Source organism: Silene latifolia, chromosome 5 (assembly GCF_048544455.1).
Source record: "Silene latifolia isolate original U9 population chromosome 5, ASM4854445v1, whole genome shotgun sequence".
Taxonomy (NCBI): Eukaryota; Viridiplantae; Streptophyta; class Magnoliopsida; order Caryophyllales; family Caryophyllaceae; genus Silene; species Silene latifolia.
This window is the reverse complement of record NC_133530.1, coordinates 14,623,936-14,646,801: the sequence shown is the minus strand read 5'-3', so window position 1 is coordinate 14,646,801 and position 22,866 is coordinate 14,623,936. Positions and strand designations below refer to the sequence as shown.

At 44.3% G+C, this 22,866-nt stretch overlaps 1 protein-coding gene and 1 long non-coding RNA gene across 3 annotated transcripts; both read right to left on the bottom strand.

The window, feature by feature from the left end:
* Positions 1 to 1,845: 1,845 nt before the first annotated feature.
* LOC141655931 (uncharacterized) lies at positions 1,846 to 4,816 on the bottom strand. Of its 2 annotated transcripts, XR_012548250.1 has the most exons (4): positions 4,501 to 4,816; positions 3,478 to 3,569; positions 2,436 to 2,518; positions 1,846 to 2,144 (listed from the first exon to the last, which is right to left on the bottom strand). It is a non-coding gene; the product is annotated as an uncharacterized LOC141655931 (long non-coding RNA). The 2 variants fall into 2 exon arrangements; XR_012548249.1 differs by having other exon boundaries at positions 1,846 to 2,518; positions 4,501 to 4,811.
* A 402-nt stretch (positions 4,817 to 5,218) lies between these two features.
* Positions 5,219 to 6,241, bottom strand: LOC141656795 (jasmonate-induced protein homolog). Its single transcript, XM_074463848.1, has 3 exons — positions 6,194 to 6,241; positions 5,718 to 6,050; positions 5,219 to 5,588 (listed from the first exon to the last, which is right to left on the bottom strand). Exons 2-3 carry the CDS (start codon positions 6,042 to 6,044, stop codon positions 5,397 to 5,399), a joined length of 519 nt encoding a protein of 172 aa, XP_074319949.1. The 5' UTR covers positions 6,045 to 6,050; positions 6,194 to 6,241; the 3' UTR covers positions 5,219 to 5,396.
* Between the last annotated feature and the right edge of the window lie 16,625 nt (positions 6,242 to 22,866).

The window sequence follows — 22,866 nt, the reverse complement described above, 5'->3', positions numbered from 1 at the left end:
CGTTACCCCTTAGACTGATACAATTGATCGATCTGTGACCTTAGCTGCAATTATCTGACATTCGTTGATGACCCGACAATCCTAGTTCTCTTCCTTTACTGTTAGTCTCTCTTACTCTTTTCTCACTTTAATCTCCTTTAGTTTTAGTTCAAACAACTTAAACCCCCAATTGTGACCATAGAAAGACTAGGATTAATGAGTAGATAGTGACCGCCTCCTTGTGGAAATCGACCCTACTTACCGCTGACTTCTGTTAGTAGTACTTAGGTATTTATTTTTGGTACTGTAACGACGGTATCAAAATTTTTCTCCTATATTAACATAAATCTGATATGTTATTTTGTAGTTACTAATCTTTTTAGAAATTAATAATTTTAATAGGAAGTTGAAAAGAATTGGGAGGTGAAGGGTTTCCTTTTTCCGAAACTATGATATTCGTTAAAAAATCGAAAGGTTTAAAGTAAGAATATGTGGTCAAATCTAATTTCGTTTCAATTCGATTTCGGTATGATTCATTTTAATTAGACACCTTAATCCGGTTGTCCTATTTCCAATCGGTGATTGGGTCGGGTCAATAGTCGATCAAGCAACTTCTGGGTCATCGTTTAGGGGTTAATGATTTTCCTCAACGTTCATTATCATTGTTAATTCAAACGTTTTACCTTAAATTCGTGCAACTAAAATACAATTAACGAGAAAACTCATAACTAGGCGTCCTTGTGCAAGAATCAAAACTTCTGCAGTGCTTGTCAATTTGTTGAGTTAGACGTGTTGAAGTGTATTAGATGACTTACCTTGTTCCTACTAAATTAAGTCACTAGTGAGTAGTCCATATCTTGTGACAAGCGTGTAACATTTAATGGTATGCCCAAAAATAAATTTTGCTTTAGCAAACTTTGTACAAGAAAGGAAATTAGCCTTGATCATGGCATGAACACCTACAACATAAGTATGAGTTTAGCTATCAACTAAAAGAGCTGAGTAATGAGTAAACTCATCCATTCAAAATGAAATAGCTATAACAAAGGCCATATCTCCTCGGAGACGGAGCTCTTCGCAGGTCCGCTTTGCCATGGCCTAGGCAAGAGTGAAAAATTAGTCAACATTATTTTTGATGGATTCTATTTTTAAAATCATTATGTGATATTTGCTTGTTAATTAATGTCATATTAGATGTCAATGCATAATAAATATAATATCATATTTACAATTAGTTTAAATTTATTTTAATTAGGGTTAGGTTCCCAATATGCATTTAATTTTGTTGGAATTTGCTACTTTGACCTGCTATTAGTGACATATCCTCTTCTAAACAACATCACTTAAACAGACGTCGTAGAAATATATTGATATTAGTATTGCTCGTTGAAGTTTGTTATATGAAACACTACATCAATAGTTATGTCTCTATGGAGGAAGATTGGTAAAACATTAAACGAAATTGATGATAAATTTCGGCCCTAGCTACCACTACAACAAGTTCCTTGCATTTGTGACGCTTTTTAAGCCATTTAATGACGCTTAAAAGCGTCAATAATTTCTCTCGACGCTTTATTGAAGCGTCATTGTTTTTGACGTCAGTATTTATTGACGCTTTATTGTGTCGTGCTTCGTGACACTTTAAGGCGTCAAAAGATAAATTTCGACACTTTTAAACGTGATCATTTTTGGTGTGTTTAATGTAGAGTTGTTCAGTTTTGACGCTTTTGTGTGTCAGCAATTATATTTGTTGACGCTTTTATATGTTAATACATATTTCATAATCAGCAAGTCAATTGGAGGGTTATTAAGTTTGGAGCTCTTTTTTTTCTTTTTGCCCTCCAATCTTTTGAGAGTGAATTCACATTTAAAAGCAATCAAATAACAATACATTATTGGAAAACTAATATCATGAGAATCCCATTACAAAAGCTAAAATTATGCATTTAAAACACCCTTGTAGTAATAACAAATGCAAGTGTTCAGTCTAAGAAAATATGATTCCAAGAAACCTTGCAAATTAAATGAGATACAAGTCCACACAAAAAGTTCATCTAGTAATCTACCCTACTGCTTCAATCTGTTCAATCTGTTCGCTGGATTAGAAGTTTCCCTCTTCTCATTTTTCTTTTAGCTGGTCCATTAAATTTCTTTGGGCTGCCAACCTGTTAAAGATGGCAAAAAAATAATATTTAACTATACTTAATTGTCCCAAAACTTGGAGAATCAAAGAAGTGAACAAATGAGAAGCAAAAAAACAGACAAATAAATAGTACAGGAAGCTAGTTTACTAGTATACTTGGTGGACATAACAAAAAAGGTTCTGCAAAACACGACTACGGTTAACGATAATGAAGTGTTGAATGTCACTTGGGGAAATCTAAAGATTTTATAGCTTAATTGACTAAACTAGAATTGAACAACAGTAATAAAGCGTGCCGTAGCATGAAAATTACTGTTCGAGTCGAATTACTTAAATCTCTGCTCTGGCTTTGTATGTTTCATCAATACGTTGCACAGAACTAAGCAACTGCTTTACCTGCAAACACCGTAAGATAAACTTAACATTATCACAACATCCTCTCCATCGACTTTGAATAAAGTAAAAAAGAAAAGCATCCTCTCCATTAACTTCTTATTCCTACTTATTTCACATTTCCACAACATAGTATTGAGCGGTATAGTAAGTCATTATTAGTTCATTAACCCCACTTCATCTCCTTAATTCTTTGGGAGGGAACACTGGAATTAGACTTGTGTTTTGTGTAGTCCTATAAGCACAACTTGAAAACAGCCACGATAAATGAATGTTTAAAAACTAGTTGATGGATCAAAAATAACAGGTGCACACTTTTTCATATTAATGTCAAGAAGCAAAAACAAAAGTTGCAGTAGAACAAGATGGTCGTAGGGATGAGGGATAAATTAGATAAATTATGTGATTCTATTCAATCACAATCTATGCAAACATATGAATCTCTCACATGACTAGCATATTCAGTATCATTTTTCAGCAACTGATCACTTGTTTGGATTTTACTTGGTGATGATTAGCTATTCTACCATCACATAGGGTGAAGCCATTAATATTTCCAATACTATTAAATATGCATCTGTCAACTTCTCCAAAACAACTCATCCAAGCTCAAAAATGTTGAAGGAACTCATCCAAACTCAAAAAAGCAACTAAGAATAATAATCCATTATTAAATACATTCAACTGAAACTCAATCTTATTGCTCTTTTCACTCTAAGTTGTGCAAAGCCACCCCATTCCAACACCTAAGCACACCAAAAGCGACGATATTGCAGCTTAGTTGAAATGTAGATTGAGAACATCAGAGATTCAGAGGACAAAGAACCATTACGGGAAGCTTACGCTCAAGTAACAAAAACTTGTTTAAACTCTTTAGTACTTCGTAATTCAGTAGGCTCAACAAGAATATCGAAATAAAGAGCAGATAAGAATGGAAGCTGAGAAGTTTCAGTAACTATTACCTCCCCAGCGTAAGCACAACCAATCAAATCTAATTTCCTTAAACTTGCAGACTATGCATTCCTCTCTTCTGACATTTCTTCAGCAGCACACACTGTAAATAATGTGAAGAAACTAAGGACCATTAGACTATGATGGAAAATGGAAGAAGAAAAATATAATAACAAATTTAAGTCCAACGACAAGTAAGGAATAGTCACCAAATTCATATAATTCATGTTTCCTAGCTCTTTAGAAGTTAACTATAATGATGGTAGACAAAGACACTTATAAAACTCCCAACATACAGTAAATCCCAAATACAGAAAATTAGAAAGTACGACTATCGTTGAGCTCCAGCTTCTTAACCAATTGATTGTATAAAAAGTAATATATCTTGGACCAACAACCACACTGGTTTTTAACATAAGAAATGCCAAATTTACATTTTCAAATCAATTTTCCTGTCCCACATCCCAAATTCATGTTTTCGGTAACATGAAATAATAAAATAAGTGAAGAACAAAAGACAATTAAAGCATTTTAGATGGAGTTAATACTGGAATACTCGGTATAATCAACGAAAACATTGGCATAGCTAAACAAAAAGAAAGAGAGAAATAGAAGAGACCTTGAGAAACATAGGCAAGGCCGGCAAATCTATTATCACATCAAACCCCCATGATTGAACAAAATTACTCCATCCATCCCAATCATTTGTTTCCCTTCGATTAAAATACTCGTCACAAAGAATAATAAAGCCAAACAAATGATTGGGATGAAGGGAGTAATACAATTGTAAACTACGGAGCGCTTACTATTTCATTCGTCTTTGTGACTGGCCTTATGACAATTTGTAACACCCCTTATTAGGATTTAACAAAACCCACAAATTAATCATAGAATGAAGAGAATTCAGTGGCCTTTATACACCAAATTAGATAGAAAATCATGTAAATTGGACAGAAATTACAAAATTAACATAAAAATCAAAACAAAGAATAAGAGATACTTCATATTAGGGTTGGTTTGAAGTAAGAACTTACGAGAGGATTAGAGACCATGTAGTGAATTGAAGGTGTAGATGATGAACCAATCTTGGTAGTGCATATTTCAAAGCCTATAAGAAATAGAGAGATGAAGAAGAAAACAACCGTGAAGATGAAAACAAACGGGATCGGAGGGAGAGAAGGGCGTTTTCATGTATTTTGGTGAACATGGGAAACTCAGATTCTAGATCTAGTAAGGTTTTGTCTTACTTTAGAGGATGAAAGAAAAAATTGACTTTTGAATTCTTCACAATTGCGCTAAGGTACGATTTTTTAACGATGAAAAGTTAAGTTGGGCGGGACCTCAAAATTTAGACGCAATGAATAGAGGGAATTCATAATACCCAATAAAATACGCTCCACGCTTTGGAAAAGTGTCAATGTGGAAGCGTCATAAAGACAAGGGTTTTGTAGTAGTATACTATTTGTCCCATGAGTACATGCTCTTATTCATATATTGTGGTTTGAAACACTATAGATGTGATTATGAATAAATGAAAAATTGCGGAATTTTTTTTTAACTTCTACGAAAAAATTATTCGTAGGCCACAAATTTCTATACTTGTAGTCTCAAAGGGGGTCATTATTGAAAGCCAATCAATTAGTTTAAGGCTATATACGAGCGTTGGCTTCAATATCGCAAACTCATCCTCATGCGTTCTTGTACAAGTAACTAGGCTCGCAAATTTGACAATGTAAATAGACTACAATAAAGTTTATGGTCATAATTATTACTCACTTTACTGATTTATTTAACCTTCTTAATAGGTAATAGTATTAGCAACCAGTGTACATGCACCGGAAGCAAACATGAAGGCATAGATTACACGGTAATTTTTCGACCCTTTATTATTACAGTACTTTATATATATGGACAACTATGGTCCATGACTTTACTGGATAAGTTTAAAGTCCGCGATAAGAGTAGCAATGTCTGGGACTGTGTCACTGATGTTGCCGTCAGCACGTGTCTTCGTAGCTGCGTCGGTGGAAGTGTCAAAAGTTAATGCAGTGTCCAACTTTTGCTGAATTTGATCAAAGGTCAGATTGGCAATGACTTGTTTTGCGCCACATACAACATACACCTGCATTTAAACCAAGTAAAAAAAATTAAAATGATCCAAGGAAAATAAACTGCAACCTAATAAAATGATTAATCAACTTATCATCACCAATATAATTACGTGCGTGCGTTTAAAATAATTCATATTTACCCTGTTAGGAGTCTGAGGTGATGTGTTATCTGCGGGTGCATGCCATGCCAAAACCCACGAACAGTCCCCGCCTGATGCATTTTTCCCATTATACACCACTGCCGCTTTGGAACCAAAAAAGTTTCCCTTCAAGTGGGTAAATATGGCACTGTTATTGGGAAAAATCTTCTCCGGAAAAGTGCCAACCGGAGCGCCTGACCAGTTATGAGATCTAGCTAAGGTCATAGCAAAATGGGTCTGGTTATTCATGGTGGCTTGGGTACCATTTTGTGGCTGCTTGACTGTCTTCTCGCAAACCGCGACATTTTGTTCTTGCATCGTAGCCATATCGAGCTTTAATGGTACATGTTACACAAGAATCTTAATCACTTAGTTTCATTCAAAACCATGAAAGTAATAAAACCAAATCAAATAGCATGTAACTTATTTAAAAAATAACAACAATAATTAGTTTCATGCACCAAAAGTCTTCATACCTTGAAATTTGTGAAGATGTTAATAATTTCAATGTTGCGTCTCGCTTGCCCCAACCATACCACCACCTAAGCTATTTTTATAGTATTCGAAAGCATCTATGCGCAATAACGGATATAAAAAAAGTAGATTCATTATTCAAATTTACACCATAGCGTAAGAATTTTCCATCACCTCCTTTAAACAAGAATCATATTCTTCATTTCTTTTATTTGACTAAAGAGACTACCTTATGATAACCGTAAAAAAATGGGGACTCAAGTTAAATAGCTAACACTTATTCTCTACATACTTTTGTAAGTACAATACAAAGAGTTGTACAATCATTAAACGTGGTAATCCCTCCATCCCGATCATTTGCTACCTTTGAAATTGGCACAAAGACCACGGAAAGAGTAGGAGACTATTTGTGATAGAACTTGGAATCAATAAGAACTGAATATATAATACATTGAACATGCATGAAAGCAAAATTGTTGTCCAAAGGAAAATCCTATAGCTAGCTGGTGGCTATTAATTTGAATGTTCATGAAAACTAAACAGAAAGATAATCATAGGCTTATAAATCATCTATGTTCCTAGTTATCGCATACAGCTCGGTTTTATCCTCTTTTTAACAGGATATATTTTGTTTTGTTTGATAGTGTGATAGTTTTTGCATATGTATTTTCTTTTCTAATGAAATACAATGATTATTTTTGAAAAAAAAAATTGTACATGACAACATTATTTATACAAGCTTGACTAACAAAGCTAAGAGCCTAAGAGACCTAAACCTAGCCGCAACAAACAATCATTAATGGAGATTGTGTACAAGCGAATTACGAAAAGTTATATGGACATGAATTATTAAAATATACAAAAAGATTTGAATATATAACTCAGAAGATAATGAAGATATATTTTGAATAATTTGTGGGTATTATTATTGAATGACAAGTGGACAATAAGTAATGAGGGTGATCACATTACCCTCCATAAATATTTCTAATGTAGAAAGATAAATAAATAAATAAAACACACATAAACGAAATAATTAAGTAAATAAATGACTACGACGGATAGCATATTAATCCAATTTTAAGATAAAATGAACTTCGTTCATAAAAAATAGAGTTGAAAATTTGTTAGATGAGTTACCCTAGAATTTAAGAAAAAAGAGTAAAACATAACTCTCTGGAAAAGGATTGTGGTGGTGTGTTGGTGACTTGGACTATAACAAGCAAAAGCTTTTATAATTTTAATTAGGACATCTGATCCGGACTATTCTAAACCCACCTAGTAAAACTCAAAATTTGGTTGAGTAAACCGAAAGGACACGACTCCAGGTTAAACTTATATCTGTATTAATTTTCTTTGTACCAATCAAAACAAAACCTAAATCAGCCAGCGACACAAAAGTGATTCACACGGATGGATTCCCCGATAATGCATGTATAGGACTAACAATGGTCTAAAGTTGATTTTAATTGTTAATTAAGGGGTGTTTAAGGGGTCTTTGTAATTTGGTAACCCCTCTAAGTACGGTTACATAAATCATGTTGTGTGTGCGATGAACTGATATATAAAAAACCAAACAACACATGCAAAGATATTATACTACTCTAAGACGCTAAGTCTACCATTAATATGGGACTTCATATATTTGACGTGGACCTTTTTAGGACCTTCGTAGTTATCTTGAAGGTATAATGACATCCACGTTTGATGACGGTTATCAAATAGAACAACCGATTTCGTATAAGTGGTATACCCTTATTTTCATACACAAAGATAATAGCTAGTGTGAATACTAGCAAAATAGTCGAAATCCGTGGTTTTTCTATGTGAGTTATATATTTCTAGTTTATGTTTTTTGATTTTATTAAATATATATCGTTGCTCATTTAAGACGCGTTTTTTTAGAAGAATATTTACTTTTTTTGTTCGTATTAATTGAGAATTTTTATCATTTTGGTGGAGAATTTATTCCCTATATGGCCATCGACAACCAATCTACGCTTAAAACATATCCACACACGTAGTAATGCATGGTAGATTCAATCCCTTTTGAAACAAATAGTAAATCCACTCGTATGGCATATGATTCCGAAATGCCAAACATTTCATTCATTGATATAATGTGTTTTGCCCAAAATACACTTCTGATGTTGTCACATAACACGCTAGCGAGAGATGGTACTATAAGACGGTCTCACGTCGTGAGACGGTCACTTTTATAAAAACGTTATTTATTTATTATTAATAAATGGATTATCTTTTTACATAAAGGAAAGTCTCATAGTGTGACACGGTTGTACACAATAAAAATGTGGTTTTAGTTATTCTACTCATTTATATAAATCCGTATATTAATTTGATAACAGAGTTAAGAATTTTTTCTCCTATATTTACATAAATCTAATATATTATTTTGTAGTTACTAATCTTTTTAGAAACCAATAATTTTAATAAGAAGGCGAAAAGAATTGGAAGGTGAAGGGTTTCCTTTTTACGAAACTATGATATTCGTTTATACAACGAAAGGTTTAAACTAAGAATATGCGGTCAAATCTAATTTCGTTGTAATTCGATTTCGGTATTGTTCCGGGTGTAATTCCAGAGCAGTTTATACGGTACCACCCGTGCTTGTAGAATGACGTCTTTAGTTGAATCCTCCTTGCGGTCTCCTGAAACGATGAACAAACTGAGGGCTCGGCTTTGGGCCGAGCGAACTCACTCCGACGCTCAAGTCAGTGAACTTAGAGAGATAAGTTGTTGTTACTTGGCGAAGTATATATTGTAGAGAGATAAAGAAGATATTACCAGATGAATAGTGATTCTTAGGTTCAATTCTGGATCCTTTCCTCAATGAGAGTTGAGGAGTATTTATAGACTTTCACCTTTTGTCACGTAGTGGCCAAGTGGCCAAGTGGCTAGCAGGTGGAAAGACTGATCTACCCCTTGGCCGAGGGACCCATGGCAGTCCGGCGGGCCCTGTTGACTCACCGCCGAGGGGTCTTGGATATGAGTTCGCGGATGTGTGCCTCGGCTGGCTAGTTGTCCCCGCCGAGGCACGAGAGACAAAGCCGGCAGTGGCGTCGGTTAGGGCCGTCTAAAGCCGTTGACTTGCTTTGTGGATATCTTTGACCTTGCTCAATATGTTGATCGGTCGGGGGTGCGAGAATATGCCCCATCAATTTGCCCCCAGCGTAGTCTATGCCGTGGTATGGGCTCCGATGTATGTTGAGCGTATATTCTGCTTTGGACAAAAATTTTCTGCCTCGGCTTCTCCTACTTCGGCGTGGCTCTGCTTAGGCCGTACCATATCCCCCCTCCACATGGTTGTGTAATGGACATCCGATGTGGAAAAGAAAGTGGTGCTGGCCGGGACCGAGGTTGTGAGCGCCGTGTGCTTTTGATTGCCCCAGCCGGTGCTGACAAGCTTGGTTGATCATGTGGCCGGCGGAGAACAGATACTTAGGAATTTGTTGAGGAAGATGAATAGGCAGAGAGATTTGAAGGGGCGTGTTGAAGACGCTTGGTCACTGTTGCATTGATTGACGTTCAACTGTTGCAATGATTGACATTCCGTGGCTGCATGTCTGACACGTGTCTGTTTGCTGATTGGCTGGCGTTTCATGGGCTGTGCCCTGATTGGTCCTTCTTTATGGGCCTTCCCCTATAAATAGGGCAGTTAATCCCTGAAATTGGGCACCAATTTCATTTTCTCAAAAATTTTCTTCTTTCTAGCCCTCTTTGACGAAACTTCTCTCTAGATTTCAGAATCATTGCTCCGGCGTGGCATTTTTCTTCAAGGTAAACAAATAAATTCTCTTTTTAACTCGTAAGTTTTGTTGTAACATGTCTTCTGCTGGTGCGGACCTAGTAAGCTGCTGCGGCCGGGGTTCCCCGTCGCGTCTTGATGAGGAGGAGATACTAAACGCCATCCCGATAAGGTTTGGGGGCCCTAGGTCTCCGTCTCCTGAAGTCGATCCAAAGGCTCTGGAGGGTTGGGAGGATGATGATGTTGATGATGACTGTGAGGAAAGGATTCCTTCTGGTGAAGAGAGGCCGCATATCCTGGATCACGGCGAGGCGTGCATGATCGGTCTGGACCGTGCCGGACCAATAAATTCGCCAGATTGTTCGGTGGAACTCTTTTCGAGGGTCATTTCTACTTCGGTGAGGGGTACAAAATTGTTATCCCTGGGGAGGGTCAGGCGGTCTGTTGCCCTCCTCCGGGTCATATCGGCGTATATATCAGGCATCTGGAGTATGGCCTCCGGTTTCCTTTGAATAAATACGTCGCGGCCATCATCAAAGCTATGAACGTCGCCGTGGCTCAACTGCATCCGTTGGCCATTAGGACGATAGTTGGCTTCGTGTGGCTCTGTCTTTTCAAGGGGGAGGTACCCACAGTTAACTTATTCCGCCGGCTTCATCATCTTCGGGCATCGACCCCGTGGTAAGGTGGGGTGGTACGGCGTGCGAGATGGAGCCGGCGTCCTCTCTGTTGATAAGCTTTCTTCCTGCAAGGACTGGAAGGGGCGGTGGGTGTATGTCGAAGTGCCGGATGACTATCCGCTGCCCCGGTCCTTCCAGCACCAAGTCAACTTACGGTGCGAGAGTAAGAGGGAGCGTGAAAAATGGGTCTCCCAGAGTAAGCTCAAGATGGATGCCGTGGGTTCCTCTTGGTGCGGACGAGGAGCGGGCGATCTGCTTGTTTGATCTTTGAGAAGGGATGGGTGCCCCGACTCGGATTATTCTTCAGGATGAGCTGCTTTGCCGCGTCGGCCTCATACCGGCCCTCAACCAGGGTGAGTAGGGTCGGTGTGAGGCCCATCTTTGCCTGTTACACTCCTGTTTTTTAGAGCTTTGTTTTACTTCTTTTATGTAACTCTTGTCTGGTTTCTTGCAGACCGGTTTGGCCAGGATCATGCGAGAGGACCTTGAAGAGGTTAGGGCTTGATAAGGACGGGAACGTCGTTGAGCGGCACCTTCAGGGCGACGCGCGTGATCGTAGACGGCTCCCAACGAACTTATGGATAAGCGGTGAAGGCACTTTGGATCCGGCGGCGGCTCAAGCACGGGTTCTCGGAGGCGTGCCGAAGAGAAAACCAAAGGCAGCGTCCAGGTTGGCAACGGCGTCAATCCCAACTCCTTCTTCGACCCCAACGGCCCAGAAGGAACATGTGGAGGTCATCGATGTCTCCGAGGAGGTGGTGACCGTTGCGAAGGGCCCTCCTCCTCCGAAGAAGAGAAGAGAGCCACTGCCGGCTTCTACCGTCGCCGGGGAAAAGAAAGATTCACCCGGTTCTCCGTCTAAGAGGGCCCGGACTGGTACGGACCTAACTCCGTGGTTCGACTTAGGCCGATTCGTTATGCATTCCCGATGACGAGACTCTCGATGTGTCAATGAATGTTGACATGGATGCGCTGTGTAAATTTTTTGTAGATCCGCCGTCGGAAGCCGCCGTTCTTACTGAGCGGCAATTAGAGAAGCAGCCTGAGAAGGCGGGTGATAGGAATGTCACCGTTGACTCCGTACTCCAGAAGGTTCCCCCCGCCGAGCTTGTGGCAGAGGGTACAAGAATATCCAAGAGGCTGGCGAAGTGGACTCAACTGGCCGGCTCCTACCTTATGGAGCAAGAACAGGCCATGGCCCAGGCTGGGCCACTGATCCAACGGCTTAAGCTTGATCTCTCCGCTGCAAAGGGAGAAGCCGGGAAGGCTAAGCTTGACCTCCTAGCTGCTCGGAAGCGTGCGGAGGAAGGCCGAGAAGCGCCTCTGCGGTCGAGAGGGCCTGGTAGAGGCTGCGATGCCACCTCGCCCGATTCTTTGGAGGAGCGGGACAGGTATAAGGGTGGCTACGACGCCGTTGTTGTCAAAAGGGAAGAATGGAGGGAGATGTATGAGGCTCAGTCGGAGGCACTCGCGGACACTAGGGCTGTTCTTGCCCAAAGGGAGAAAGATATTGAGGTGCTTCAAACTAAGATCCTCCCTGACCTGTGCGCTCAATTCCGTGATCGGGCCGAGGAAGCGACCGGGAGGTAATCAGGAGGCTCATTCCTGAAGACTCCTTCCCGTGGGAAAAATTTGAACAGCTTCTGGATGAGATGGCCGATGCCGCGGAAAAAGCGGTTGCGGAAAAGGAGGAGGTGGCGAAGGCGGTTCAGATAGCCGAGGCCATGGCGGCCTATGATACAAAGATGAAGGAGGCCGAAGAGGAGGCTGAAAGGCTGAAGGCATGTGGAGATGACAAGCTTTCCTCTGGGCCGGCCACCGAAGTTGACGGCTAACTGCTTCTGCGATGGTGGGCGCATCAAGCGTAGGGAGACGGGCGGTCGTCACCAGACTCACCCGGCGTCTCGGATAGCTTTAGCTGTTCGGGGGCCAACTACTGAGCCTTTCCTCCCTGCCATCTTTTGGCGCTTCAAATGTCATGTTTGTAACCTTTTGCTTTTCTTTTCCTTGTTTTTGTAAAACTTTGGTAGGTTGCGTTTTGGCTAATCCCTATGGGGACGGCCGTCGTCTGCATTCTTCTCGTTTGTAATCTGTTATCATTAATGAAAGTTTGCTTGTTTTGCCTTTGGCTTGGCCGAGGTCTTTTCTTGTCTTCTTGCGTTATTAATTGAACGCTTTTTCATTTTTACCTTCGACTTAGCCGAGGCAGCTAGAATGCGTATCTCAACTGCGTTTAACGTCTTTTTCTCGAACATGTTAGCGTGTTGGTCGCTTCATCTCTCACTCTCGGTCTAGCCGAGGCGTCGGATTTGCTCTTCCCAACCGCCGTTGTGAACATGTTAGCGTGTCGACCGTTGTGTCCCCTGCCAGGCCTTCGACGGGCCGAGGCGACTAGGGGTTATGGCGCGACAGCATTTTTTGGCGTATCGACCGTTGTGTCCCCTGCCAGGCCTTCGGCGGGCCGAGGCGACTAGGGGTTACGGCGCGACAGCATTCTTTGGCGTATCGACCGTTGTGTCCCCTGCCAGGCCTTCGGCGGGCCGAGGCGACTAGGGGTTACGGCGCGACAGCATTCTTTGGCGTATCGACCGTTGTGTCCCCTGCCAGGCCTTCGGCGGGCCGAGGCGACTAGGGGTTACGGCGCGACAAAGATTCTTTGGCGTATCGACCGTTGTGTCCCCTGCCCGGCCTTCGGCGGGCCGAGGCGACTAGGGGTTACGGCGCGACGGCATTCTTTGGCGTATCGACCGTTGTGTCCCCCCCAGGCCTTCGGCGGGCCGAGGCGACTAGGGGTTACTGGCGCGACGACATTCTTTGGCGTATCGACCGTTGTGTCCCCCGCCCGCCTTTGGCGGGCCGAGGCGACTAGGGGTTACGGCGCGACAAAGATTCTTGGGGTGATTGCCCGGCTTGGGCCGCGGCGTCTACCTCGATATGACCGCGGAGGGGATAAACACTTTGATGGAAAAATTGGGTGATTCTTCATTAGATGTAAACATGCGTTGGGGTGCCAACAATTGTTTTGGACACCTCCGCCGCTACACAAAGTATTTCCTGAGATTGTCGGTGTTCCAATGGCTCATCGAGGCACACCCTCCATGTCGGTCGGCCCGGTATGTACCCGACCTCATTTCTTCAACCACTTTGAAGGGACCCTCCCAGTTGGCCGTTAGTTTACCATGAATGTTTCCCTTGTTGGTGGCGGCCGACTTTCTTAGGACTAGATCCCCTACTTTCAAGTCCCTTCTGTGGACTCTTCGGTTGTAAGCTCTTCTCATTCGGTTTTGGTATACCGCCAAGTTGAGGCGTCTTTGTATCTCGGCTTTCTTCAACCAGATCTAGGGAGGTTCTTAAGGCTTCCTCATTTTCAACCGGGTTAAAGGTGGCCGTTCGAATGTCGGCACCGTTACTTCAATCGCGGGATCGCCGGACCCGTAGACTAAGTGGAACGGACCGTACCCGTTGCTTCTTTCTCCGTGGTTCGCAGGGGACCACGGGGCGCCGGGTAGTTCATCGGCCCATCTTCCCTTTAGGTCTTCAACTGTCTTCTTCAAACTGTTGAGGATTGTTTTATTAGCCGCCTCCGCCTGTCCGTTGCTCTGTGGGTGACAGATGGAGGAGTATGCAAATTTGATACCGAGTTCTTCCAGCCAGCTCATTATTGTGTCACTCCAAAACTCTCGGCCGTGGTCGAATACCATGACTTGGGGTAACCCAAAACGAGTTATGACGTTTTCCCAGATTACCTTTCTTACGGTGCCGTCGTCTTTGCAGGTACTGCTACAGCTTCAACCCATTTGGTGAAGTAGTCAACGGCGACAATCAAGAACTTTCTTCCGCCGGATGCCGTTGGAAATGGCCCTAGTAGATCCATCCCCCACTGTGCGAAAGGAAGGGGATTAAGTACCATTGCTGCGGTCTCGGGATGGCGCATGTATCACCGGAGCATGCATTTGACAGTTGTTGCATTTTTTGGTCTTGGCTCTGGAATCCGCAAGCATGGTGGGCCAGAAGTAGCCGGCTCGGAGAGCTTTGTGGGCTAGTGTTCTTGCCCCCATGTGATGGCCGCAGATGCCTTCGTGGATCTCTGTCAGTATTAGCTCCGCGTCGGCTGGACCGACGCACTTCAAGAGTGGCCTCGTCACGGACCTCCTGTACAATTCCCCTTCAAACACCAAGTACCTTGCTGCGATCCTCTTTATTTTATGCGAGAGACTGCGGTCCTCCGGTAGTTCACTTGTCAATTTGTATTTCATTATCGGAGTCATCCACGTTGTCTCGGTCTCTATGTTACCCACCATGCCGACGGCCTCAGTAATGCTCTTGGCATTCCTGATGTCCACCAGCACGGTTCGGCTGACATTCTTGATGGTTGAACTGGCGAGTTTTGAGAGAGCGTCGGCTCGGTTGTTCTCAGACCTGGGAATGCATTGTATCTGAAAAGATTTCAACTTTGAGGTGTCAGCTTTTACCCTTTCCAGGTATCTTACCATTCCGTCGTCTCGAGTCTCGTACTCTCCTCTGATTTGATTAGCCACCAAAAGTGAATCTGTTTTCAAAATGATGTGCTCCGCCCCTGCGGCCCTAGCTAGCTCGACTCCGGTTATCACCGCCTCGTATTCGGATTCGTTGTTTGAGGCCGAGAAGGTAAATTTCAAGGCGTACTCGAACTCGTCCCCGTTTGGGCTGATGATAAGTATGCCGGCTCCTGAGCTGTTCGTCGTGGAGGACCCGTCGGTGTATACCTCCCATACTCCGGGGTTTTGCTCTTCTTGGTATGTGCACTCGGCCGAAATCGCCGTTCCTGTCCCTTTATCGAGGGCCTCGGCTTGTACTGAATGCCGAAGCCGGATAGCTCTACTGCCCATTTGATGAGCCTGTCGGATTGCTCAAATTTTTCCAATGCTTTTACCAACGGCTGGTCGGTTAGGACCGTCACGGGATGTGCGTCGAAGTAGGGTTTCAGTTTCCTTGCGCGACGACGACGACAAAGAAAGGCTTTTTTCAATCGGCGGGTAATTTCTCTCGGCGGGCAACAATGTATGGCTGACAAAGTAGATTGGGTGTTGTTGCTTGTCCTCTTCTCTCGACGATCACGACCGACCGTGGCCGAGTAATAACTTGCTATGTCTGGATATAGTGTTTCCCCCGGATCGGCACGGACGGGGTTGGGAGAGTCTCGAAGATGAGCTTTCGGTTGTTTGAAAGCTGTGCTCTGCTCCTCCCCCCAGCCGAAGTCTTTATTCCCCTTCAACACCTTGAAGAATGGGGTGCTCTTGTCGGCTGACCGAGAGATGAAACGGGCTAGAGCCGCCATCCTCCCGGTCATCATCATGACCTCCTTTCGATTCCTCGGCTCCGGCAGGTCTAGGATCGCCTGGACTTTGTCTGGATTGGCGTCAATTCTCCTGGCACTGACAAGTACGCCGAGGAACTTACCTGCCCGGACACCGAAGTTGCATTTCATTGGGTTGAGCTTCATCTTGTACTTCCTTAGTGAACAAAATGTCTCGTGTAAATCGGCTAAGTGCTCGCTGTCGGACTTGCTTTTTACAATAGCATCGTCGACGTAAGCCTCAATGTTTCGCCCTTTTTGATTTTGGAACACTTTGTCCACCCGTCTTGTGTAAGTTGCACCGGCGTTCTTTAAACCAAACGACATCATTTTGTACATGTATGTGCCGTTACCGATGATGAATGCGCATTTAGGCATGTCTTCCTCGGCCATGAACACCGATGATACCCCGAGAAGGCGTCCAAACAGTCGGCAAGATAGTGTAACTGCCGTCGCGTCGATTAAACTATCTATTCGAGGCAGGGGATAGAAATCCTTGGGGCATGCTTTATTAAGATTGGTAAAATCCACGCACATCCTCCATGCCCCGATGATTTCCTCACCATTACAACATTAGCTAACCACTCGGGATAGGTACAAGGCATGATAAAGCCCGCCGCCGATTTTATCTACCTCGGCTTTTATGGCCTCATCCTTCTCGAGGAGTTCCTCATCCTTTGCTTGACAGGGCGGCGGTGGGGAGTACGTTCGGCTTGTGAACAATTACCTCCCGGCTCACGCCAGCATCTCGGCCGCCGAGTAGGCGAAGACGTCTTTGTTCTTTCTCGGCGAGATCTAGGAGTGCGGCTCTGAATTTTGGCTCCAGGTTAACACCGATAGTTACGGTGCGGCCTGGGTCAATCTCTACCTCTTCGGTCTCCGCTCCTTCGACCATGCCGACGGTGGTATCCATGCGCTCGCCCTCCTGTTGCAAGGATGGGCTCTTCCCCTTCTCTGACTTCTTCGCCACTTTGAAGGATTGCATGTTGCACCCTCTGGCGGACACTTGGACATTGACCACTTCGTCCTTTTCGTTCTTTGAAACGAGATTATGCGCTTCCCCCGGTCCGAGACATACATCAATGTCGAGCCGGATGGACATTCTTGCGCATCGGCCTCGCTCAAGGTGACTCGGCCTATGAGAACGTTGTAGGCGGACGAGCCGTCAATGACCACGAACTCGGGCATAACGTTTTGGCCACACTTCCCTCGCCGAACCTCACCGGCAGGCTGATTGACCCAAGGGTATCGGTAGCCGCCCCGAAAAAGCCGTACAACGGGTTGGTGCGGGGGCTCAAGTCTTCAACCTTCGACCGAGGTTGAGAAAGCATTCGCTGTACATAATGTTCGTGTAGGCGCCTGTGTCAATCAGGCACCTCTTCACCAGGTGGTTGGCTATGTCCAAGTGGACTACGAGTGGGTCGCTGTGAGGGGCGATGACTCCCTCGTAGTCCTTCTTCCCAATAGTTATATCGGGGATGCTGGAAGCGGGAGTCGCTGTGTTGGGCACGAAGTTGATGGCCTGATACAGCTCGTTCAAGTGTCGTTTGTGCCCATGAGCGGACCCGCCGTTCTCGTTGCCCCCGATGACAACATGGATTACTCCTATCCGTTCGAAGACGGATTTCTTATCTGAACCGCCGGCATCAGTCTTTTGGCCTTTGGCAACATACTTGCCGAGGCTCCCCTTCCGGATCAGTTCCTCGATGGCATTCTTCGAGATGCGGCGGTTGTCGATAAGGTGACCGGTGTGGCCGTGGTACTCACGATGCGGCTCGTGTCACCGTCACTCCTCGGCCGGGAGGCCTCTCCCACTCGACCCTCGTTCTTGCTCGGGCGAAAACCTCGGCGACAGACACGGCCGGGGGTGTGATCATTGTACCGCTTCGGCGGTTTGTTCCCGAACTCCCCGGCGTCCGCCGACTTCATTTTTCGGTGGACTGTCGACCGTGACCCATTATTGTCACGGCGTCTTTCATCCGGATTGTCCTCCCGCGGCTTTTTCTTTACGAGTGCTCGGCCTCGGCTGGGCCTACCCGGGTTTTGTGGTAGTCCTCCACCTTAATGGCTTGGTCGGCCATTTTCCTGGCGAGTCTAGTCTCTGGCCGCCGCACTTGATGAGCTCATTCTTTAGGTCTCCTCTCGGGAGGCCTTTCATCGCGCGAAGGTCGCCGGTTCATTGCTCGCCTCACGAATCTGCCGAACCTTGGCGTCGAACCTCTTCACATAACCCGGAGAGATTCGCCTCCTTCCTGTCTGATAGTCAGGAGGTCCGAGGTCTCCACGGCCCTCCTCTTGTTGCAGGAATACTGGGCTAGGAACGTGTCCTTTAGGTCGGTGTAACAGTATACCGACCCGTCGGGTAACCCCTTGTACCAACTTTGTGCCATCCCATGCAGTGTCGTTGGAAAGACTCGGCACCAAACCTCATCGGGTTGCTCCCATACTGACATGTGAGACTCGTAAGCCTCGACGTGGTCGGTTGGGTCGCCTTCTCCTTTGTATGCTATAGGTGGCAACTTCAGCTTAGTCGGCACCGGGGTATCTAGGACGTAGGCGCTGAGGGGCTGTCTGACCACGTGTCGAACGACACGCGGCGATCGGCTCCTCACATCCCTAGTCCGGCTCCTCTCCCCATGGCGGGAAGGGCTTCTTCTCCGACTCTGGTGAGTCGGGCTTCTTCTCCGACTCTGGTGAGTCGGGCTTCTTTCACTCCTCTGGGGGGTGCCTCGTCGGCGCTGTGGCGACGCCGTCCTCCCGCGAGTGCGGGAAGGACTAAGGTCTACCACTAGCGCTCCGGGCTCCCCCCGTCTTGACAGGCCGCTTCTTCCGGTGCTCCATTCAAGTCTCTTGGAGTCACATTCTGGGCCCTGGTCTCCCGGACGGGTTCCGCCGCTCTTGTCGGTGTGACAGTGTGAGCCTGCGTACTAGCAATTATGTCCAGGAGTAGCCTCGGCTTTCTTTGCATCAACCACATGTCCCATGATGGTGACCTGGTCGTGACGGGCAGCGGCATATCTTGTTCCTTCGGCGTCCCGTTCGTCGTATCGGTGATACGGCCGGTGGGACTCGCCCGATTTCGAGTTGTGGAATGTGTCGTCTTGGTAGAATTCGTTTTCCACCAACACCTTCTCTGGTTGTTTCGACATCTTCTTAGCTTTTTGGGTGGGTTTTTGTTTTGGTTTTTCTCTTTTTTTTTTGGGAATGAATGTGACTAGCTTCTAGTATCTTTCCCCCACAGACGGCGCCAATTGTTCCGGGTGTAATTCCAGAGCAGTTTATACGGTACCACCCGTGCTTGTAGAATGACGTCTTTAGTTGAATCCTCCTTGCGGTCTCCTGAAACGATGAACAAACTGAGGGCTCGGCTTTGGGCCGAGCGAACTCACTCCGACGCTCAAGTCAGTGAACTTAGAGAGATAAGTTGTTGTTACTTGGCGAAGTATATATTGTAGAGAGATAAGGAAGATATTACCAGAATGAATAGTGATTCTTAGGTTCAATTTGGATCCTTTCCTCAATGAGAGTTGAGGAGTATTTATAGACTTTCACCTTTTGTCACGTAGTGGCCAAGTGGCCAAGTGGCTAGCAGGTGGAAAGACTGATCTACCCCTCGGCCGAGGGACCCATGGCAGGCCGGCGGGCCCTGTTGACTCACCGCCGAGGGGTCTTGGATATGAGTTCGCGGATGTGTGCCTCGGCTGGCTAGTTGTCCCCGCCGAGGCACGAGAGACAGGCCGACAGTGGCGTCGGTTAGGCTGTCTAAGCCGTTGACTTGCTGTGGATATCTTTGACCTTGCTCAATATGTTGACTGGTCAGCGGGTGCAGAATATGCCCCATCAGGTATGATTCATTTTAATTAGACACCTTAATCCAATTGTCCTTTTTCCAATCGGTGATTGTGTCGGGTCAATAATCGATCAAGCAACTTTTGGGTCATCCTTTAGTGGTTAATGATTTTCCTCAACGTTCATTATAATTTTTAATTCAAACATTTTACCTTAAATTCGTGCAACTAAAATACAATTAATGAGAAAACTCATAACTAGGCGTCCTTGTGCAAGAATCAAAACTTCTGCAGTGCTTGTCAATTTGTTGAGTTAGACGTGTTGAAGTGTATTAGATGATGTAATACCCGCCCCTTTAGGGATCTGTTGACCAGCGTTGACCGACCTTGGGAGCGGTAATAGTGCTTAGGATTTGCGTGCCATAGTACTTTGTGTCTGGAGTTGTGGGTGGTACTCGGTAGAGTAGAGGCTACTCGATCGAGAAGCTTAGATGCTCGATCGAGTAGGGCCACTCGATCGAGTATGTTAGTTACTCGATCGAGTAGCGTCTTTACAGCGAGGGTTTATAATCGTGTTTTTCTAAAACCGCAAATCATTTCCGCCTCTTTCTTCTAAACCTAGATGTCGTCCCTTCCTTTTCCCTTCACCAAATACCTTCCATGGGAGCCTTTGAAGGTCCTTGTGCCTTAGGAGTGCATAGCTTGAGTCGGGTAGCGGTCCTTTGCCAGGTTTCCTCATGTAGGTATGTCGTCATCATCATCCGCATCTATGTCTTTGCAGTTAGGGTTAGTTTGGTAGTGATAGATGTTTGTATTGTGTGTATAGGTGTTACTTGTTTGCTGGGTGTTGCGTGTATGGGCATGGAATCGTCGCAGTCGCTTAAAGGTAGGTTCGCCTACTCAGTCTCTGTTGGTTGTTAGATTGTCGGTTGTTGTTGTTGATCGGTGTTGTCGTGGTTGTGGTTGTTGTTTTTGTCATTGTGGTTGTTGTTGTTGTGATACAACTGTTTGTGACTGATTGTCTGTGGTTCTCGAGGTACGTCCTCGGCTGAGTGGAGTCACTTGCGGGAGTGGCTTCACGTCCTAGTTTCGCCCTATGTGGAACCCGCCACGGGAGGGGATGTGCACATTAATGGGATAGGGTTATCGCTCGGTATGATGAGCGGGGCTTAGGTGGGAACGGCTGCGGTCCCCCACTGGCAGGGCTGGTCCAGTGGACAGTCGGTGACGGAGATTGATTGGAGTGGTATGATTGTGTGTGACTGGTTGTGTTTGTATTGTTTTGACGGTTGTCGTTGGCTAATGTTGTGTCTAACCTCAGTTACTGACCTTGTATGGTTGTCTTGTTTGTTAGTGTGTCTGCCGTGATCCCTTATGGTGAGCAGTCAGTCTTAGCAGGTGTTGAGGTGGTTGATAGCTGGAGTCCTGGCAGGGGTGTGTCGTCACGAGTTCTGATAGAGATAATGAGTAACCGATGAGTTGTACCTATTATATTAGTTGGTTGTAACACTTGTAAATTTAACTATAATTGTTCTTTTATCGACTTTTGATGATTACTTACCTCGGGCAACCGAGATGGTAATGCCTCTATATGTGAACCCCCGCGGTTATACAAAAGAATAAACATATAATTAACAGCGGAAAATACGTAAAATTTTAAAACTTCGAGGCATGGCCGTGGAGTTCACTGAAAACCTTTGAAAACTATTTAACCTAATTACTACTTTTACAAAATAAAAACATAATACGAATAGAAATATACAAGGGATCTCGGATCCCTCCAAATTTCAAAAAATGCAATAACGAACGATAATTAAAAGGATGTGTCGTTGCCTCAACAACGCTGGCTAGCCACTCGTCTTGTAACCCCCAGCATATAAAACCGCGTATAACACCGACATGTCACCTGTCATTCATAAAAATGAATGCCACGGTCAGTGAGGAGTAACTCAGGTGTCTTACCAGCCGTATTACAATGTAATAACGTAAGTACAAAACAAAATCCATCAGTTTATCAAACATACAACATAGAAAAGATAAATAAATTATGTGATAACGGAACTTACACCTTTCAAAACGTGTCCCACTTTACTACGACCAAACACGACATCGTAGTAAAGGAAGCACAAGGACAACCCATGACCGAAATGACCAAAATGACGTACTGGACTGCTGTCAATGTACAAATGCTAAATCAACCATAAAAAGTAAACCACGATCTCCCGGTAATTAGCATCACGCTTTCGGGATACAACACATACCCCGATAATCATCGGACTACAACACATAGCCGATATAAGCAGTCCTAGCTTAAGTACAGTACCAACCTTTCGGTAACCTGGCACTATACTCTCGGAATACCACACGTATCCGAATCAACGGCTACGGTAACTTCCCGTAACCCCGAGACTCGTAACCGGGCTACACCACATAACCACGTCAGAGTAACTTCAATCCGGCCACCTAGTCCATGACACATGAGCTAGGATCCGAATTGAAACGATCGTAACAAATGAGATTGATTATTACTAGTATAGAATGACAAACACACTGAGGCTCAATATACTTACATATCCAGCATGGACTAACCATACAACTCAAAGGTGGAAACAACCACGCAACACGGGAATGGGAATAAACACACATGAATATGAAAATACCACCTTATATTGGCCGGACAATCTATCTTGCATCCCGTTCCTATTTCAACATAATTAAAGTACATATATATAGGGCCTATAATGTTTACTGTCTCACCTGCAACAAAATACAAATATAGAAAGGCAAGTCCAGACAACAATATATCACTCCCATTTACCAAAATTGATAAGTAAATGCATCCAAACTATCCCTAAGTGTCAGTTTACACCGTCTTAAATATACAACACACTAACTAGCATTCCAAATGATCCCCACGGATCAGTATACACCGTCTCAATCATTTCCACATATCAGTACACACCGTCTCAACTATAGAACATGCTAATTAGCATCCAAAATGATCCCTATATATCTGTATACATCGTCTCAACTATAGAACACGCTAATTAGCATCCAAAATGATCCCTATATATCAGTATACACCGTCTCAACTATAGAACATGCT

Bases quoted from the DNA above. Each gene is read 5' to 3' on its own strand.
- LOC141656795 (XM_074463848.1), bottom strand. From the start codon at position 6,044: ATGGCTACGATGCAAGAACAAAATGTCGCGGTTTGCGAGAAGACAGTC. The intron at 5,589-5,717 runs GTAAATATGAAT...GTTTAAATGCAG, and splicing joins CACCTCAGACTCCTAACAGG to GTGTATGTTGTATGTGGCGC.